We start from the raw sequence: 18,968 nt of genomic DNA on the forward strand, positions 1-18,968 counted from the left end.
TGAGGAGGCATGGATCTCAGATTAATATTCCCTGTCTTTGATTATATTTAGTTAAGAAGTCCCAAACTGGAAGTTCCCTGGTGGTCCAGTGACCAAGATTTACTCTTCCACTTCAAGGGGCACAGATTTGATCTCTGTTTGAAGAACTAAGATCTAGTGTAGTGTGGCCAAAAAGTAAAAAAAAAAGAAATCATCCCAAACTTACAAGTCTGCAAATTAAAATACAAGCAGAGTAAATTATTTTTACAACATTTATTGCCACGCTAAGATGATCTTGGGCCAGAGAAATGTTTTAGAAGCATAATCTGGTCTAAGTGATATATTATCACAATACAGATTACAAGCAAATATTCTTTCACTGTAAGCATCATACACTTGTATATATTACTGTTTAACTTTTGAGGGAATGACGATTATATACAATAAAATACATGTATTATTACTCTCCATTCCTAAGAAACACATATATATATATATACACACACACATACATAGTTCCTATTTTGAGCATTCAGTTAACCACATTGATTGCTTATATTTAGACATTGTTTTAGGCCATAGGTTCTCACCTTCTCCAAATCATTTTGGAAGAGTGCTGTTGAAAAACATTAAAGGCAAACTGCAAGAATCTGAAATTGCCAGCATGATCTGTAGATACCACAGCTTATAAAATACATGCTCTGTGTTTAAAAAGGTCTGTATGACACAGCTTTCACTGGGATCCTTCTGCTCAGTGTTCTATCATCAGCCTTAGCCAAATACAGCTTATCATAGGCATCCTGGCCTCTCAGAGGGATATGGAATAATTGGCTTCAAGACAAGTAACTCTGCCATATGGAAAATATGTTCGTGGAGAATGCTGCTATAAATAAGGACAGTTTTGTGGTTATGTTCCTTGGATCATGCTTCTCCTTTTCTCATATATTTTATCTTTTAGGCACAGAAATAGAGTAATGGTAGTTAATATATAGCTCTGGAACAAAACAACCCAGATCTGAATTCTGGTTCCTCACCTATTAATTATGTAAGTTTTGAAGTATCCATCTATTCATCCATTTATGATTTGCTAAACACTAAAGATTTGCTAAACAACACTAAAGATTTGCTAAACATTCTATTCTGTAGCATTCTTATCAGGTTGCTAATGATAAAATAGTGAAGTAAAGAGACCAACCTTTTGAAAATCCTAATTGTATGGGGGAAACATACAACCACATAATCACATCTCTATTACAAACCATGAGAAATTTGTTCAGTTCATCCTGAAGTGAACTATATTGTTACATGACTTCTCTAGCCTTCCATTTTTGGATTATTTAAGCTGTGTCGGGTCTTAGCTGTGGCATGTGGGATCTTTTGTTGTGGCACACAGATACCCTAGTGGTGGCACACAAGCTTAGTGGTTGTGGCGTGTGGGCTTAGTTGCTCTGCTGCTTGTGGGATCTTAGTTTCCCAACCAGGCATTGAACCTGTGTCCCTTGCATTGCAAGGAGGATTCGTAACCATTGGACCACCAGAGAAGTATCTTCTTATCTTTAAAATAGGGGTAATTTATCTCACGTGCTTCCCAGGTGGCTCAGTGGTAAAGAATCTGCCTGCCAAAACAGGACATGGGCTCATTCCCTTAGTCGAGAAGATCTCCTGGAGAAAGAAATGGCAACCCACACCAGTATTCTTGCCTGGAAAATTCCATGGATGGAGGAGCTTAGCAGGCTACTGTCCAGGGGCTTGCAAGGAGATGGACACCACTTAGCGACTAAATCACCACCATAATTTACCTCATGGAGTTGTGTTGAAGACTAAATAAAGTGATATTTGAAACATTTTCTGTGTGACAGACATTATGTTAAATGTTCATTAAGTGGTAGTACGTTCTATTGGAGTTGGAATGAGTCAAAACAAACTTAACTCTCAGCAATTCTAGTGTATTTTAATCCTTCCTTTCAGTTTTCACTGCCCTGTATTATTTTAGGCTATCATCTTGCATTGTTGCTAACTCTCCTAGGTCCATTCTCTTGCCTCCTCAGATTGTTTGCCTACTGCATTGCTTAGTCAGTCAGTTGTGTTCAACTCTTTGCAACTCCATGAACTGTAGCCTGCCAGGCTCCTCTGTCCATCGGATTTCCCAGGCAAGTATACTAGAGTGGGTAGACATTTCCTCTTCCAGGGGATCTTCCCAACCCAGGGATCAAACCTGCATCTCCTGCATCTCTTGTATTGGCAGGTAGATTCTTCACCACTGTGCCACCACTTTGTGGTCTTGCCTGTTCCTACCAGGCTCATCTTCCTCAAATAATTTGACCATATCACTTTCCCTTCCCTGTATTTGCAAATGCTCCCTTTTGCCCACAGTCCTGAAGCCAGTCTCCTCTTTCTGATTTTCAAGGCCTAGCATTTCCGGCTCTAAGTCACCTACTCAAACTTGTGTTTATACGTTTTCTACTCTAGGTAGCCTTCTATTTCTCACATTTGCTTTTGTAATTTTCCTTCCTAGAATGTTCTCCCAGCTCATCCCTTCCTTTCAAAATCCTTGATATTCTTTAAGACCCAGCTCAAATATCACAACCTACCTAAACCGTTGCCAAACTAAACCAGCTTGATAATAGCTACTAGTTAAAAGCTTACTAAGTTCCTGGCACTATGCTACTGCTGTAGTTAAGCATCACAGACTTGGTTTTATAGGACATGAGACGTAGCAATAGTAGAACCAAAATTTGATTCCAAATCTGACTCTAAAATCCAGTTTTAGGATAGCTTTAAAGCTATCCTGATAATGATCTCCTTTGCAATGAATATTTACTGCTACCTCTAGTATAAGCTATAATATTTCTTACTCTTTGGGTCTATGATAGGCAGTTAATAAATATTTAAACATTTTATTATGTATCTTATAATGAGTTTTCATTATGTTACATTGATTTCATATAAGGGGTGCTCCTTATATAAATAATCTTTTATTGATATTTATAAAATAATTCATATCTTAATTGATTCCATTATATAGCACAGCTTTTACATTAATCAAACTATTAGGTATAGAGGTTTTTAAAAAATTATTATTATTATCCCAAGACTATTATTGCTTGGATTTTTAATCCAGGACTAGCATATCCAAGACATAATTTTAAATAATTAGAAAACAATTTGATACATTAACTCAAATTTTCTGCCATCAATAGCGCTTTTACCTGATAGTGTTTAAAGTGTTCCTTTTTTAAAGTAAGGGACCACAAGTTGAACAGAAGAAGTTAAGGAAGGACTGAACTCATCCATTCCTGCCAGACCATGTATTTCCACATTACATGCATCCATATTTGGAGAAAATAGTTATCAGACCAGTTTTACACCTGTCACAGACACTTACTGTAATGGACATTTACTTTTATCCCCACCAATTATTTGCTAGGTCATGCTGTAGTATTAAAAGCAGCTTGTGGGATTAGGCAATATAGCCTAAAAGAGCCACTGAAGTGAAAAGAAAACAGTTCCCACCCACATCTGTGCTTTGCTTTGTAACCTCCATTTGTTCTTGCCCCTCCTCCTCTCTTTATAATACCATTGAAAGGCTGTATGTAGCCCATTGTTAGCTCCATTCTACTCATAAATTAAATCCTTAAAACCTCTTGGCTCATTATCTAAAGAGTCAGTTCCAGAATATTAGGTTTACTGTGACCCTGTAATTTACTAGATTTGTACCTTCACTAAGCAACGTTAGAAGTTACCATACATTTGTCGGCAAACTTGTGAGAACAGCAATAATTATTTAAAAACAAAAGCTGGTAGATTATTTCAGAAAAGAATATGATGACAAGAGCACTGGATCTTAAGCAAACAGTTGCTTGCTATGGACAGTTTATACCATAAACAATCTAACTTGAGAGATAAGTATTCAGCCAACTCCATTAGCACAGTGACCTGATTTGAAGCTTTGTTGGACGTTAATGAATGTTTTTAATCTACATTTGCACAGACAGTTCTTCTCTTGGACAAGCAGCAGTAACCGTCAATAAGCAGAGAGCAAATGGATAATAGGTATTTCTAAAGCTTCAGGTGTGATCATCAGCTTTCCCTCACTCCACTTTAGAAGAGGGTAAATCTCACCAACGATGCCAAGTCCTCAGATGACCTGACAAGATTTCACCTGGAATTCCAGGCACAGATTTGTTTTACTGAGGAAGCTCATTCCAGAAGCTAGGGGCAAAGTGAGAGATCCAAGGCCCCAGAGCTAAAGAATTAAGAAATGTTTTTTCTTTCGCGAACGCAAACTGCAAACGGTTCTGCGGTATCCCTCCTGAGAGGCCGGGACACCTCTGGAGAGAAAGAGTATGCAACCATCAGGGGCTCAACTCTGCCCTCAGCTTGCCTGTTATTGTTTTCCCATCTCTTCAGGGTTGTCAGAGCCACTCAAGTAACTAGGATATTTGAGGTCATGTAATGCCTGGAGAATCCCAGGGACGGGGGAGCCTGGTAGGCTGCCGTCTCTGGGGTCGCACAGAGTTGGACACGACTTAAGCGACTTAGCAGCAGCAGCAGCAATGCTGGGTTGGGAGCTTCCCTGGTGGCTCAGTGGTCAAGAATCCACCTGCAATACAGGAGCTGTGGGAGATACAGTTTGGATCCCTGGATCAGGAAGATCCCTTGAAGGAGGGAATGGCAACCCATTCCGGTATTCCTGCCAGGAAAATCCCACTGAGCCTGGTGGGCTACAGTCCACAGGGTTGCAAAGAGTCCGACATGACTGAAGTGATTTAGCACGCACAGAATGCTGGGTAGATCTCTAGGAGTCTCTGATTAAAAGCTACTTTTCCTTATTGAATGTGAAGAACCAATTTTTCTCTTATTTCTGGGAATGGCTCATGGGACCCAGGGTTCTGAGTTTCCTGAATACTTCATCAGTATTTCTTGCCCTAGTTCAGTCTTATGCCATTTCAGAGAGATGCAGATTGATTGTCTTAGCACAGTTCCCAATCATTAACTTCCGTACTTGTCAGAATCCCTGCCTCCTGTTAAATGTTAATAACACCCGAGGGGAGATCCAACTTATGATTTAATATATTTGTTCAGTGGTTCTCAAAGTAGATTCCCTTATCCTGATCCCAACAACATCAGCTTCAGCTAAGAATTTGTCAGAAATGCAGGTCCTCAGGTCTCACTCTAGAATTATTGAAACAAACTTTGGGATAGGTGGGGCTCAGGGATCAGTGTTTTAATAAGCCCCCCACCCCCCAGGAAATTCTAAAGCATCCAAAATTTCTAGAATTACTACTTTAGTCAATAGTCAATTTAGTACTAGATTTCTGAGATGTATGAAATATACAGAAACAAAACTTGATACAGGAGTAAATTATTTCATTTATTCATTACTTATAGTGTGTTAGATACCATGAGCATAAAGGTGAGATGTAGTTCATCTCTACAAGTTCATCTCTAAACCAAGTTCATCTCATGTCTTCTATCTCTACAAGAAGCATATTGTCTCAGACAAATTAACCAATAAGCAATAAAAGACAAGGCTTAGAATATACAAAAATGTGGTGTTCTATAATGACATAGAAGAGAGCAATTCTACCTGGAAATGTTAGAGAAAGCTTAAAGAAGTGTGAAACCTATAACAATGGAAGCTTCATTGTATGCCTGGTGCTATTAAAACACTTCACTTATTTGTTTTATTTTTTTTTTTTTCCCCAGTTCTTTTGCAGGGAGGGCAGTCAACCGCAAGGTATGTGAGAGCTTAGTTTCCTGACCAGGAATTGAACCTGCACCCCATGCATTGAAAGCATGGAGTCTTAACCACTGGACCACCAGGAAAGTCCCCCATGTTTTCTTAAACTCTCCCAAGTTTTTCCTATCTCCTTCTTTTATACAAAAAGTAATAGAAGCTCCAAAAGGTTAAATGATAAATGCAGCTGTGGATCTGTTGTGCTCTTATCACAGATGATGACTTGAACTTGGTCCCAAGGACAGTACCATGGCCATCGTCTAGAGGCAGTGACCAACATGCAATGTTCGGGACATGGTAAAGGTTGAAACTCTTACACTGATAGGGAAAAATAGAAGCCAGAAGCAAAGATTTTTTTCCCCAGAGTCAATGAGAAACCCTTGAGGAATTTATGCATGGATGAACTCTGGTATATAGAAAGTGAAATCTGAAAGCAGATGACATGTGTCTCCATTCTATTTTGCTTCTACTTCTCAAGCTGTTGACTCCTCTGTCTAAACTCTGCATTCTTGCCCCTCAAGGCATGGGTCTTATTTCTTCTGATAATACTGCAACCTGAATCCAGGGCCTTTCCTAAATCCTAAAGAGCCCTTCAGGTATATCACTGTTTTCAAATAGGTTTGCAAGGTGTAATATCTTGAGATTAGTTGATTGGGAAGAAGATAAGGAAAGAATGGTGACAGGACAAGAAGACATGACTGCTGCCATGAACTGACAGTGTCGAGAGTAGTATTATCCTTGAGTTTTGCTGAGTTTTCATCTTCCAATAAGTAGTCTTTTCATGTAGCAAAATAATTAACCTCTTTATATCTTACATGACAGAAATTAAAATCTTGATAAGAGCTAGACAACTAAAGACCAGAAAAATCCTTTCCAGTTAGACCATATTCTTTTTAAGATATGTGTTCAGATAAAAATTCTGAAGGCTTTTAATCTCTTCACTCCCTGACCTATTTAATATCACCCTCTCTTACTTTAATAATATTAACAAAGAGAGTAGCCCTGCCAGTCACAGGTTCTGGAGTCAGAACTCATTATATATTAGCAATATCATCTTGAGTAAATTACCCTTTTATTTCTGCTATTCTATCATCAACTGTAAAAGTGGCTAGCAGTAATATAGGGTTGCATTGTGCACTAAATTTTTTTTAATTAGTATTAAAAATTATCACCATAAAAGTTAGCTTTTTTTGTTATATTATTAGCTAAAAAGAAACAACACAATTTGTGATTCAACTTTAATCCTTTAAAATTCAGTTTTTTAGGTACTGATTAATGCTAATTCAATGACTGTTAATGCAATGACTTGGCAATGTATTGTTACTAAAGTCCTGTATTAAAATTTTTTTTTAGTTTCCTTTTGTCACTTAAGAAAAATGTTTTATATAAATGAAGGATTTCTCCACTTTTTAAACCTATGACCACTCACTTCATACGCAGTCTGTTCATACAGTAAATATAGATACTATTTAAATTGAAAAACAAGCAAGGAAAATAATATGAAAAGAAACTCCACACCCAGAAGAACAGGCTCATCATTATTAGGCGACTATTGAGTACCCTTTATGTACCAATATTTCCCCAGATGCCCTGGAAACCATATTTTCATGACATGACTATTTGAAGGTGGAATAGGGGTTAGGCACTCAGAATGGTGAGAAACAAAGAAACCTGGCATAAAATGCAAATAGTGTTACAAAACTCACCTTATCTCCTTCTTCCACCTCACAGAGTTTCTCCTCAGTTGCAGGATTAAAGACTGGAAATTTCTTACCACTCACTGAACTATGCCATTCATTGTTTATGAAGATCTGTAGACAGAGAGAAGGTAAGTAAAAAGGCATTTAAATATCCAGCCAATTTCAGAAACTTTTTATAAACTTAAACTAAAGCACTAAATGAAGCCAATGTTACAACCTTACCTCCCTCAGCTACTTGCCTTCTCCAGGAATTTTTAGACTGTTTAAAACATTTTACACACAAACACACACATGCATGCATATATAACACACTAAAATGAAGTCATACTTTACAATTTCACTAAGATATGGGGTCATTTAAAGAACAGAAAATACAGACTGGAGAAAACAATTTAGAAAAAAATGCTGTTATCTGAAATAACCATGAATTTGAGGCAAGAGTGGAGGCTTAATTGGGCTTGATCTTTATGAATCATTGTCTATTTTCCACTTCAGATTCTGAACATGCTCATCTTGGGCTACTGGTGATTTGGTATGGTAAGTGACTATTTTCTGATTCTTTTGTTTACTGTCTTAGAAGTAGCCTGAGGGAGGATTTTAAAAGAGGATTGCTTAGGGAAAAAATCAGTGACATTTTTTCATCGACTTTTTAAAGAAATAAGGGTTTCATTCTTCTTTTTAAAAGGTTGTCTAGTAAATTATTTGTCCTCAGATGAAATCAGGTACAATGCTTCTTGGTTCTATCTATGAGAAAGAGACCTGCCTTAAAAGAAACAGGGGGTCCAGAAAATAACTGAATTTTGTTCTGTGTACACAAAGAGTAAGAATATTAAGAAGTGTTAGTACGTCATTTAAAAAGTCTGAGTTTCAATTTTTGCAATGCTGAATTTGCATTTCTTTATGGAAACTATAATACCTTTGATATCTCATTCATCTTTTCACAGAATAAAAATATCTTACGTAGCCAAATTAAGAAGTACTATTTTTGTGATGAATAAAGTTTATATTTTGTTTCTGACAAAAGCTAGAATTTCTTCTTTCTCCTCTCATCCCATTATTTCTTGTTTATTCTCTTTCTTATTCATTATTGAAATACAAAAAAATCATAAGTACAGTGTTGAATATTATGTATTGTGACTTCCTGTTAGATTATTTTTACAACATGAACTAGTTTATTTAATTTTAAACCACAGGTAATTGACCCATGAAATTTTAAATGAAAGGTGACATACACAGTGGATCTGTAATATATATCTTAACTCAGACACCTCCTCTTAACTTGATATTTAAAGATAAGTTATTAATTGTGCAACTCTGAGGGAGAATGTATTGAAACACTGCCACTCAAGGTTTAAATTGGTTGTTATGCTAAATACAAATTACTGAACTATTAAAGATTCCCCAGTGACAACTCTCAAGATTATACATTGTTGATTTAATTATTTATATTGTGTATATTTGAAATAAAAGTAGTCTTTTAAATTAACCTGTGAGTTTGCACTGACTTAGCTATTCTGTGCAGTGTCCAAATTTAGCTTAACATTCTGTCAAATTAATGATATATATTACTATATATCACAAAATGCTTACACATGATTAATTCTATAGTCTGTGATTTACAAGATTGTTACCCCCCAAAATTAAAAAATTATTACAAAAGCATTCCCTGTTCTCCTACATGTCTACTATAAAGCTTGTCACTTTTTTAAAAACTCATTTTTATTTATTTATTTTATTTATTTATTTTTTTTAATTTTTATTTTTAAACTTTACAATATTGTATTAGTTTTGCCAAATATCGAAATGAATCTGTCACAGGTATACCTGTTTTCCCCATCCTGAACCCTCCTCCCTCCTCCCTCCCCATACCCTCCCTCTGGGTCGTCCCAGTGCACCAGCTCCAAGCATCCAGTATCGTGCATTGAACCTGGACTGGCGACTCGTTTCATACATGATATTATACATATTTCAATGCCATTCTCCCAAATCTCCCCACCCTCTCCCTCTCCCACAGAGTCCATAAGACTGTAAAATGTCTGCCTTCCCTCTTAAGCTGTAAGTTAAGATAAGGTCAAGGACAGTGTGTGTCCGTTTCTCTGATTTATCCTCAGAACAAAAAGATCCCAAAGTGTTCAGCACAATCCCAGCCCTCAAGTGATCTTAACCTCAGTGAAGAACTCTTTACTAAGTAACTTAAAATTGAATCAAAGAACCTAGAATCCAGTAGTTACATATGGGTAGGATCTATAATATTCTGCACATGTGTCCACATTGATATTTTGACTTGGTAAAAAAACAAGAGGAAGGATATGTCTCCTTAGTCGCCTATTCATGCCAATGTAACCTATGTATTTGGAGGAGTTCCAAAGAATTGTAGTGCTAGCCTGGAACTGACAGGAAAAAGATGTGGACATGAGTAAATTAAAGGGGAAGTGGTACAAAGCAGTTCAGATAAAGAGACTAGATGTCCAAAGACACAAATATGGAAGTGTGAGAAAGATAGAAGTATCGAGAAAATCCTTGTTTCTCTGATAGGGTAATATAATACAGACAAAGACCATAAAATTCCTATTAGCCTCTAGGAAAAAAATATAAACTTCTTAGTTGAACTTAAAGAAAAATAAATTTAGATTACAACTACTGACTTGCTCAACATCTTTTGGAGTGAATCAGCATTGTAGCTTTTATTATTTTTTTTTATTTACAATATTTTATTTAATGATAAAATTCATTTTTAAAAGATGGCTGAGGGAGAAATAAAAAACTGTTATACCATTATTGTAAATATAAGATTTAAATATTCAATGAAATTTATCTTTAGATACTGAAAGGTTAGAGGAAATTTATGATGAACAAGAAAATACCATCAACTTACAGTCACAGCTTAATTGTGCATAGAAGCCTTGCTCTGATTGCTTACCCACTTTATACCCTAGATGAAGTTTAAACGATTTTAGCCTACTTGTGAAAATCAAATCTACTTTCAAAGGATAAACATTTATTATCTTTTGATAACAAAGATATTAAAAATAATTTGTTCTAAGTTCTAAAGGCAAATTTGAAGGAAAATTCTTCCTTTTTGGGCCTAACAACAAATCTTAATCTCGTACAAATAGTTGAAACAAGTGTAGATACCTAAAATTGACTGCTTTGAAAGAAATGACTACTAGGCTGAATGTGTAAATTTTGATATGTTTGCCAAAGAGTCCTTCACTATATGTTATCTTTTTTTCCCTGAAGTTATTGCAGGCTTTACAGTTCATATTCTTCAAGTTTACAGTGTTTTCTTTCCTATGTCTTTAGTCCTATTTTTCCCCCAAGAGATCACTGGGAAGCACCTTAATCAAACTGTCCCAAGTTCAGCTCGTTGTCATTTCTAGCTTTACACTGCTCTCACTTCAAACTAAGGTTCTAAAACTTGTTCTTGCATTCTCTCTCTCACACACACACACACCCCTTCCCTCTTCTGTTAAAGACACACAGAACCCCTACTCATCCTTTTTTATCACTGTGTTCTATGCTATCCGGAGAAGGGAAAGTCTATCCACTCCAGTATTCTGGCCTGGAGAATTCCGTGGACTGTATAGTCCGTGGGCTCGCAAACAGTTGGACACGACTGAGTGACTTTCGCTCACTTACTCACTCTATACTATCTTGAAAAAAAAAAAAACAAAAAACTTTCCCTATTCTCCCTGCCCCCTGTCTCTGCCTAATTGATTTTTCATCTTGTTATAATCTTCCCAAGAAAAACCAGTTCAAATTGTGTCACCTTCTCAGAACATGTGGGTTGTTCTCCCTTCTCAAACTCCTCAGCATGGTGTTCGAGGTGTCTCACCACTTGGCCCCAAGATCATTTTCCAACCTTTTTCCCACTCTTTCCCCTTTGTTTCAGCCTCATTCTACACTGTTTATCAGACTGGAGTTTCATTATTTTCTTCTCCTCATACTTCAAGCTCTTTTAAAATGTCATTTCCTCCTGAGGATTTCACTAGTTGGTCCAGTTGGATTTAACCTCTTTTTTTCCTGTTTCCTAACATAGCATTTTAATATCCTACTAATAAATTACTTATTATGTTTTGTTTTGAATTAAAGCTAGCTATCTACACATCAGCTCATCAGCTAACAAACAGAAACTAAAGACATCATGTTATTTGTCCTATATTCTTTAGCCAGCCTTGCAAATTTCTAATTCTGCATTTTCTCTGCTCTAAAGATAGTATGACCTCCTCCAATTTTGTATCTCTAAACTAAGAGAGCACAAAGTCTCCCCCTGTCAGAAATATGCCCAGAGTTCCACCCTTCCACAGTGCAATTTCACCAAAACTCTAATAAAAAGAAGGTACAGAATGTATTATATTTTGTTAGGCCCGTGGTGAAGCTTATCATCTCTCACCTAAGTCCTCTTACACTGATAATTTGTGGTTTCAACTCTTCAATAATATGCTCTCAATATATTACAACTTACTTTTTTTTAATTTATTTTAATTGGAGGCTAATTACTTTACAGTATTGTAGTGGTTTTTGCCATACATTGACATGAATCAGCCATGGGTGTACATGTGTTCCCCATCCTGAACCCTCCTCTCATCTCCCTCCCTATCCCATCCCTCAGGGTCATCCCAGTGTATTACAAATTATTTTAATCCCTTCATACATTCTCTTTGGTGAAAGAACCATTATAATATGTATGTACTATCTATTTTCATTATCAGACTCTTGTATTTAAACTGTACATAAAACTCCCTTTTCAGACTAAAGTCAGTGAATATTTTGTAAGTGAACATTAAAGGAAGAACAGAAGTTTATCTATCCTCCTCCAGGCTACTAAAGAGATCAGTGGCAGATGATCTCAAATTACCAGCAATTACTCTGCATTATTCAGTTTCCATCTTTAATATAGGGAAATACAGTGAACTTAGTTTTTGTCGAATTTGTGCTTATACTCATATGACACAAAATCATTATTTTTGTTTTATCAGAAAAGTGTTAGTCAAATAATGAGTAGACGCCTGAGAAATACTCTGTTGGTAATAGGGAAACATGGAAGATTAGTGAGCTATGGCCCTGCTTCCAAGTGGCTATGATCTAAGAGGAGAGTATATTTATATCATGATCAGTCAGTAAAGAATTGAAGATTGTAGAGTACCATGACCAAAGCAGTGCTTTAATTAGTAAGTTGCACAGAGAAACTCATAGAAGAAAGGAGCATGACCTGGAAGAATCCAACCTTGAAAATTTGGACTGAATTGGTAGAAAGAAGGAAAACAAGGAGCAGAGAGAGGGAACCCTCTTGGGATATTTGGACAGTCAAGAAATCAGCCCCAAGCAGAGAATTCCAATGGAAACAAGTCTTAGATAAATTCCAACAGTGAAAATGAAACCAGTTAGTGATGGATTTTGACACCCAAGTTACTTTATCCTGGATGTTATAAGACAGTGACAGGATCATATGGATGTTTTAGAAATACTGATTTTAACATACCAAAAATGGATTTGAGATAGAGCAAACAGAGTCAGGCTTCTCTGGTGGCTCAACAGTAAAGAATCTGCCTGCCAGTGCAGGAGACACAGGTTCAATCCCTGGTCTGGGAAGATCCCTTGGAGAAGGAAATAAGAACCCACTCTAGTATTCTTATCTGGGAAATCACATGGACAGAGAGGCCTCACGGACTATGGTCCACAGGGTCACAAAAGTTTCCGACAAGATAGACTTAGTGACTAAACAACAACAACAACAACAGAGTCCAAGGGATTAGCCTAGACACCATTTAAACATTCCAGGCATGAGGTCTTAGGGCTTTAGAGAAGAGTGATGTATCAACATAGTCTGTAAATTATCAATGATATACATTCTCCCCCAAACAGCAAGCCTTTGAGTATGAAAACAAAATTCGGCACAGATAATGAGATGAAAGAATCTGGCATTGTACTATCCTTTTCTTCCCCTTAGCTGTGGAGAATTTATTGGTAGGCACTGTCTTGATCATCTTGTTCTCTGTTTTAATTTTATTCAGTTTATATATGCCTTACAGCCAACTGTGTAGCTGAATGTTTTTGAATAATCATCCTTCCTATAGTTATATAAAATGGTTATATGGAGATGTATAGGTTAATAGATGTTTACTAAAATGATTATGAAACCATTTTAGGTCTGTTGAAATGATCTATCCTGATTAAAACTTCATTTTCCATTTGCTATTTGCCTTTAGCAAGTTTGGAGGGAAAGGGATCATGCTATAAAAGTAAAAAACAATTATTGGATCCTATTTAACCACTATATTAACTATATTCTAATTATGAAGTTTGGACTCAGGATACTTTTGAATAATATATATGTGCAGTAGACTCCAAGTTCACAATACTGATGGGAAATTATAGATGCCTAGGCATACTCTTAAACTTCAAGTGCTTCTTACTTGGGGAAACAATCAATGGAAATGTTGAGGCAACTTAATAATTGATTTTTACTCTTTAAATTTTAGATACGTCAGATTGTAAGAGATACATTATATAAAGTTTGATTTAAAAAAAGAAAATGGCTGTTTCCTGAATGTAGTTTAGTGTCCAAGAATAAGTCATAATTTTGAATGAAAAAAAGCCTTTCCTGAGGAAAAGTTCGTATATCTTAGTGTGTTTGGTATAAAGCTACAATTCTAAATAAATAGGCACTTTCCTCAAAATATGACTGGTTTAGATGAAGTTAGATTTGTCTAATAGGCAAATAAAACCTATTAGCCTTATCTGCTGAGATTTTGAAACCCATTGGCTTAAAAGAGAAGCCCTGATTCCCTCCAGAAGTTTCTTGGGGTGCCCCAAATTCATCTGATCTATGCAGGACTGCAACTGGGCCAGCAGCTCTGGATGCAGTAAGAGAAGCCAGCGCTGTCTTGGTGGCAGAGAGATTTTAACAGATCACATTTTCAACGCACAAAGAATCTCTTTTAAGTCATGCCAAGAGTGAGGAAGGGTGAAGGGATTCTCCATTTTATGTCACCTGTGTGAAATTCCAAACCGGACACCCTGAGTCTCGGCCACGTGGAATAATGGGTACAGTTGAAAATGTATAGGAAGTGCTGCATGTTGTAAATGTGTTAACTTTTCCCCCGCATTAGGAAACAAAAATGTACCAAAGACCCGGAGGGTGGGGAGTGGGGCAGGGAGAAAGAACCAAGATGGGAGCTAATGAGAGAGAGAGACTAAGCAAAAGTCAGGTGGGGGTGTTAAACATTTTAAAGTAACAAAGCTAGATCTTCTGGCAATTATTTTTAACCCAAACCCTGAGGCAGCAAAGCAAAATGTTGAGACTCAAAGTTAAAAAAAAAAAAAAAAAAAAATCCAAAAGGAAATTAAGAAGGAAATAACAGATGGGAGGAAAATGCTTAACTGCAGTCAAAAGAATGAAAATAAAATGAGAGGGTGGCCAAAACAAAAGTAGGAGAAATAAAGTTTTTCCTTTTCATTTCTGTTTTATATTATAGTCTGAGTTCAGTAACATAAGTGTATACTCTTTTCTTACTTGTCTTTGGAAGAGCCTTTTCATCCTTTTCAACTCAATCAGGGAAAAAGAAAAGATGCTGAAGCTTTTCTGATTTGAGCCACATCATCATTTTGTCCCACAGCTGACAAAAATACTCATCAATAATTTCCATACATTATGTATACCCTATATCAGAAGTAAGCTGCAGAAGCACTAGAAAGTTCTGTAAATATTTAATACTTAACAATACTAAGACCCAAAATATAATTGCTTGCATATATACCTTCCTTCTAAAGAAAGTGCCAAATGTAGAGCATAATTCAGCCGTTTGATATTTACATTTCTTTGACTTCTGAAAAAGTACTCGGAGAGCAGTGGAAATGGTCAGTTAATGGACTCAAGGTGAGGGAGAGAGTTGTTCAGATAAAATTTTAAGAAGTGTGATGTTTATGCAAATGCCCAGTCAAGAAATTCACATTAATAATTCCAACATTACAATAAAGGCATCAGGTATAGATATTATAATATCAGAAAGTCAAATATTAGCAACATTTTACACACCTTGCAAGCAATGCTGGTATTTGTGGGAACTTTTGACAGACAGACTCACACACACTTACATACTCGCGCACATATATACTCAAAATGTATCACTATGATGAAATACAGTTTACACAAAAATTTACTTTTCTGATTTGCTTATTAGCAGTGGCTCTTAATTAAATGTTTAATAATGAAGTAATTATTGCTCATATTTTTTGGAACAGGGCTCAATATGGCCACTTCAATCTAATAAACGTATAACGCATTTGGCCACAATTATAATAGCATCATGAATACCCAAACCACCACCACTCTATGCTAGATAATTGCCACTTTAAGAGAAGTGCATGGCCATTTTATCAATGCTAGTATTCCCAGGAGGGTTCTTTTATGCTGCTCTGTGTTATATCATCCCATAGATTACCCAGGCCATTTTAGAGATACTAATCTAACTTTGGGTTGCTCTTCAAATGAGTTGTTTCTCATACTCTTCAAGAGTTTTTCTCACCCCACCCCCTTATTCTGGCAAGTAGTTAATGACAAATATGTGAAGTCCAGTTTAAGGAAACCCTGTGAACACTGGTTCTGAGAGCTCTTACGAAATGGGAATAACATCCTCTTTTAGGCAATGTGCTATTTACTTTAGGATTTTGTTGATAAGATTTTCTTAAAGCTAATCAGGTGTCTGAGAACAAAACAGTTTGCCAAGACACAGTCTTCAGAGATGAGTTAAATATTACATTCTTAAAGAAGGTTTATATCCCAGGAAAAAAATCAAAGTTGGTTCCATCACTGGCTCGTGGCCATGATCTAGTTCTTGCAGGACTTGGCACTTTCTGAAGGAGAAAATAAATACTTCTGACCTGGCTGGGTGTGAGTGGACTTTCCTATTTCTCCCAGAAAGTGTGACAGCCACTTTCTGGGAGAAACAGCACGTCAGGTCCCTAATTCAGTGGTGACCACCGTGTAGGCAAAGTTATAACGCTGACTCAATGCTTTTCGACAATTGCTGCTGGTCAACAAACCATGCTTTAAGTAGCATCAACAAATCCTAGAAGTCTATTAGAAATCCAGAATACCAGATCTCACCTCAGACCTACAGCATTGGAATTTGCATTTCAATATGGTCTGTAAGTGTCACTTACATAATTAAATTTGAGATTATACTGCTCTGGAGTATCTTCTTTCTACCAGTCCACCTGTTTAGGGATCTGATGTCCAAATCATCTCTCTTCTTTTATCATCCAAATTGCCATTCTCTCAGTCAGAGTAAGGAATGAATGATACAAATTAAGTAACAGGTGCAAAAGCACTTGTTAGAGACAATCTAATGAGATTCAAATATTAAATACTGCTATTTTCAGTGTTGAGGGGAAAAAATGAACTCTCGTGGAAAAGAATCAGATCTGAAATGAGAAGATTCAGCTCATTCTGTCTTTGCCTCTTAAAAGCTGTGTGACCTTGAACAAGTCACTTAAGCTATCTAAGCTCAGGTTCCTCAGCCTTAAAATGAGACATCTTCCCTATCTCCTTCCTGACAGTTAATTATGAACTTCAAATGAGACCAACAGATGAATGTAGTTTTGAACTGTGACAAGCAGTGCAAGCATTTGATTTGCTTACATTGGCAACTGAAAGTTTTTAGAATTCTAGGAATCATCTTGGGAAGGAGAGGGTTAAAAAGAGCCTGGACCAAGGAGCTAATAAGTAAGTGCCAGGCACTTTCCACAAATTACCCTAATTCTCACAGCCACTTTCCAAGGTAGTCATTATTATTCCTAATTTACAGACAAAGGAACTGAAAGTCAAGGAGCTTAGAAGCTTGGCCAAGGTCATATCATTAAATAAGTAGAAGAGCTGGAAATCGAAGCCGGACTTATCTTGTTAAGCTACCTCACCTTGCAGCCATCCCGCTATGTATTCAACTGCTTCCCAGCCAAGAGCAAACAAAATATTCCGTCAGTCAGAGGGGAGCTAAACGATCTCCCAAATGAAAGCAGTGGCACAGCACAGTCGTCTTTGTCTTGAACCTAGGTCCTGTCCTGTTCTAAGCACCCCTCGGTGGTTTGCTCCAATGAAACCCATCAGGCAGTCTGGCAGCAGCCTCATCTCCAGCCTTATCCATGCTCTCTCTTCCTCACTTCATTCCAACCATGGTTGCCTTTGGATAGTTCCTTGAATATACCATGCCCTTGTCCACAGATGTCCCTGCTGCTGTTCTTACTCTGGGTCTTTGTTTCCTCAATTCCATGGCCACCTTGTGTCTGCCTCCCTCAGACTTCCCTTAACTGTCCCCTTCCTAAAGAGCCTTTCCCTGACACCTCATCCAAAGAAAGCTCTTCTCCTCATATTGTCTCAGCTTTCAGTTTTCTTCTTTTTAGTTTTCTTCCTACCCCCTCCAGGAATACAAGCTCCACGAGGCAAGAATCATTCTTGCTTTCTGATATCATAAGAACTATCATAAGAACAATTCGATGATTTGGTAAATAAAGGGATATAAAATGAGAGAGAGAGGAAGGGAAAAAAGGAGAAACGAGTGAAAAGAATGGGATATTTGGAAATGCATGTGGCATGAATTTGTTTGTTTTAAGAATTTAAAGGGAGATAATGATGAAACACACACATACACAGACACACACAGACACACACACACACTTTAAATTGTGCCTAGCACATAGTATTCAATGATTCATAAACCTTCTTTATCAAAAACATATATTTAACCTACATGGGTTAAGTGATAATACCAGAAAGCTGGGGAAATATAGCCTCCTCCAAAATTTATTATTTTATTATAAAAATAAATTTATAATTTTATTATTCCCTAGGAGTTGAAGAAATACAGTTCTCACAGGAATTGCACACCTGTGTCATAGTCTTCTACATCACAGCCTCTCCCAGCTCAAACCCCACCTTTTCAATCAAATTGGAAAGTTTGTTTGTTTCCAACCTTTCTTATTGTTCTCCACTTTTTCTAAATTGGTGGCAAACTTCCTCCTGTTGGCCTGGAAACAGCTGAGCAACAGCTGGAAAGGCTCATAGGCATGTCCCCTCCAGTAATCAGGACTGGACAAATGAAAGTCAGAATAAAGATAGACTAGGATGCCAGCAACTCCATGTCCCAAAGTAGTGATACTGGTCTTAGACGAGTCACTTGGGGTGAGGGCTGAAGCTGCCAGCGTTCCAAGTCTAGCTTTGTCATTTACTGGCTGTGTAACTTAAGGAAAGTTACTTTGCCACTCTATTCTTCAGTCTCCTCAAATACAAAGCAGGAATAGTAACATCCTCATAGGGTTATTATAAAGAGAAAATAAAACCATCATAAATAACTAAAACAGTCATTGGCACAGAGTAAACACAATGAAACTTAACTATATTTCCTGTCTGTGTGAGTGTCTGTGTGGGTATGTGAAATGTCATTAGCCAATGAAGATCTTTTCTAGCATGAATAAGTCATTCATTATTGAATGAGTTACATTTAAGAGTCAAACTAAATATTTGGGGGTTTGATTCCTGTCTGAGAAAGCTT

The 18,968-nt window shown here is 36.9% G+C and overlaps 1 protein-coding gene across 1 annotated transcript in view; it reads right to left on the reverse strand.

Annotated features, from left to right (window-relative positions):
• The window catches only part of ALDH1A1 (aldehyde dehydrogenase 1 family member A1), a 53,482-nt gene that overhangs the window by 31,227 nt on the left and 3,287 nt on the right, over positions 1-18,968 (reverse strand). The window contains exon 2 of the mRNA XM_061425548.1: positions 7,426-7,530. Coding sequence (XP_061281532.1) covers positions 7,426-7,530 — 105 coding nt within the window. The remainder of the gene's footprint in view (positions 1-7,425; positions 7,531-18,968) is intronic.

This window comes from Bos javanicus, chromosome 8 (assembly GCF_032452875.1).
Source record: "Bos javanicus breed banteng chromosome 8, ARS-OSU_banteng_1.0, whole genome shotgun sequence".
Classification (NCBI taxonomy): Eukaryota; Metazoa; Chordata; class Mammalia; order Artiodactyla; family Bovidae; genus Bos; species Bos javanicus.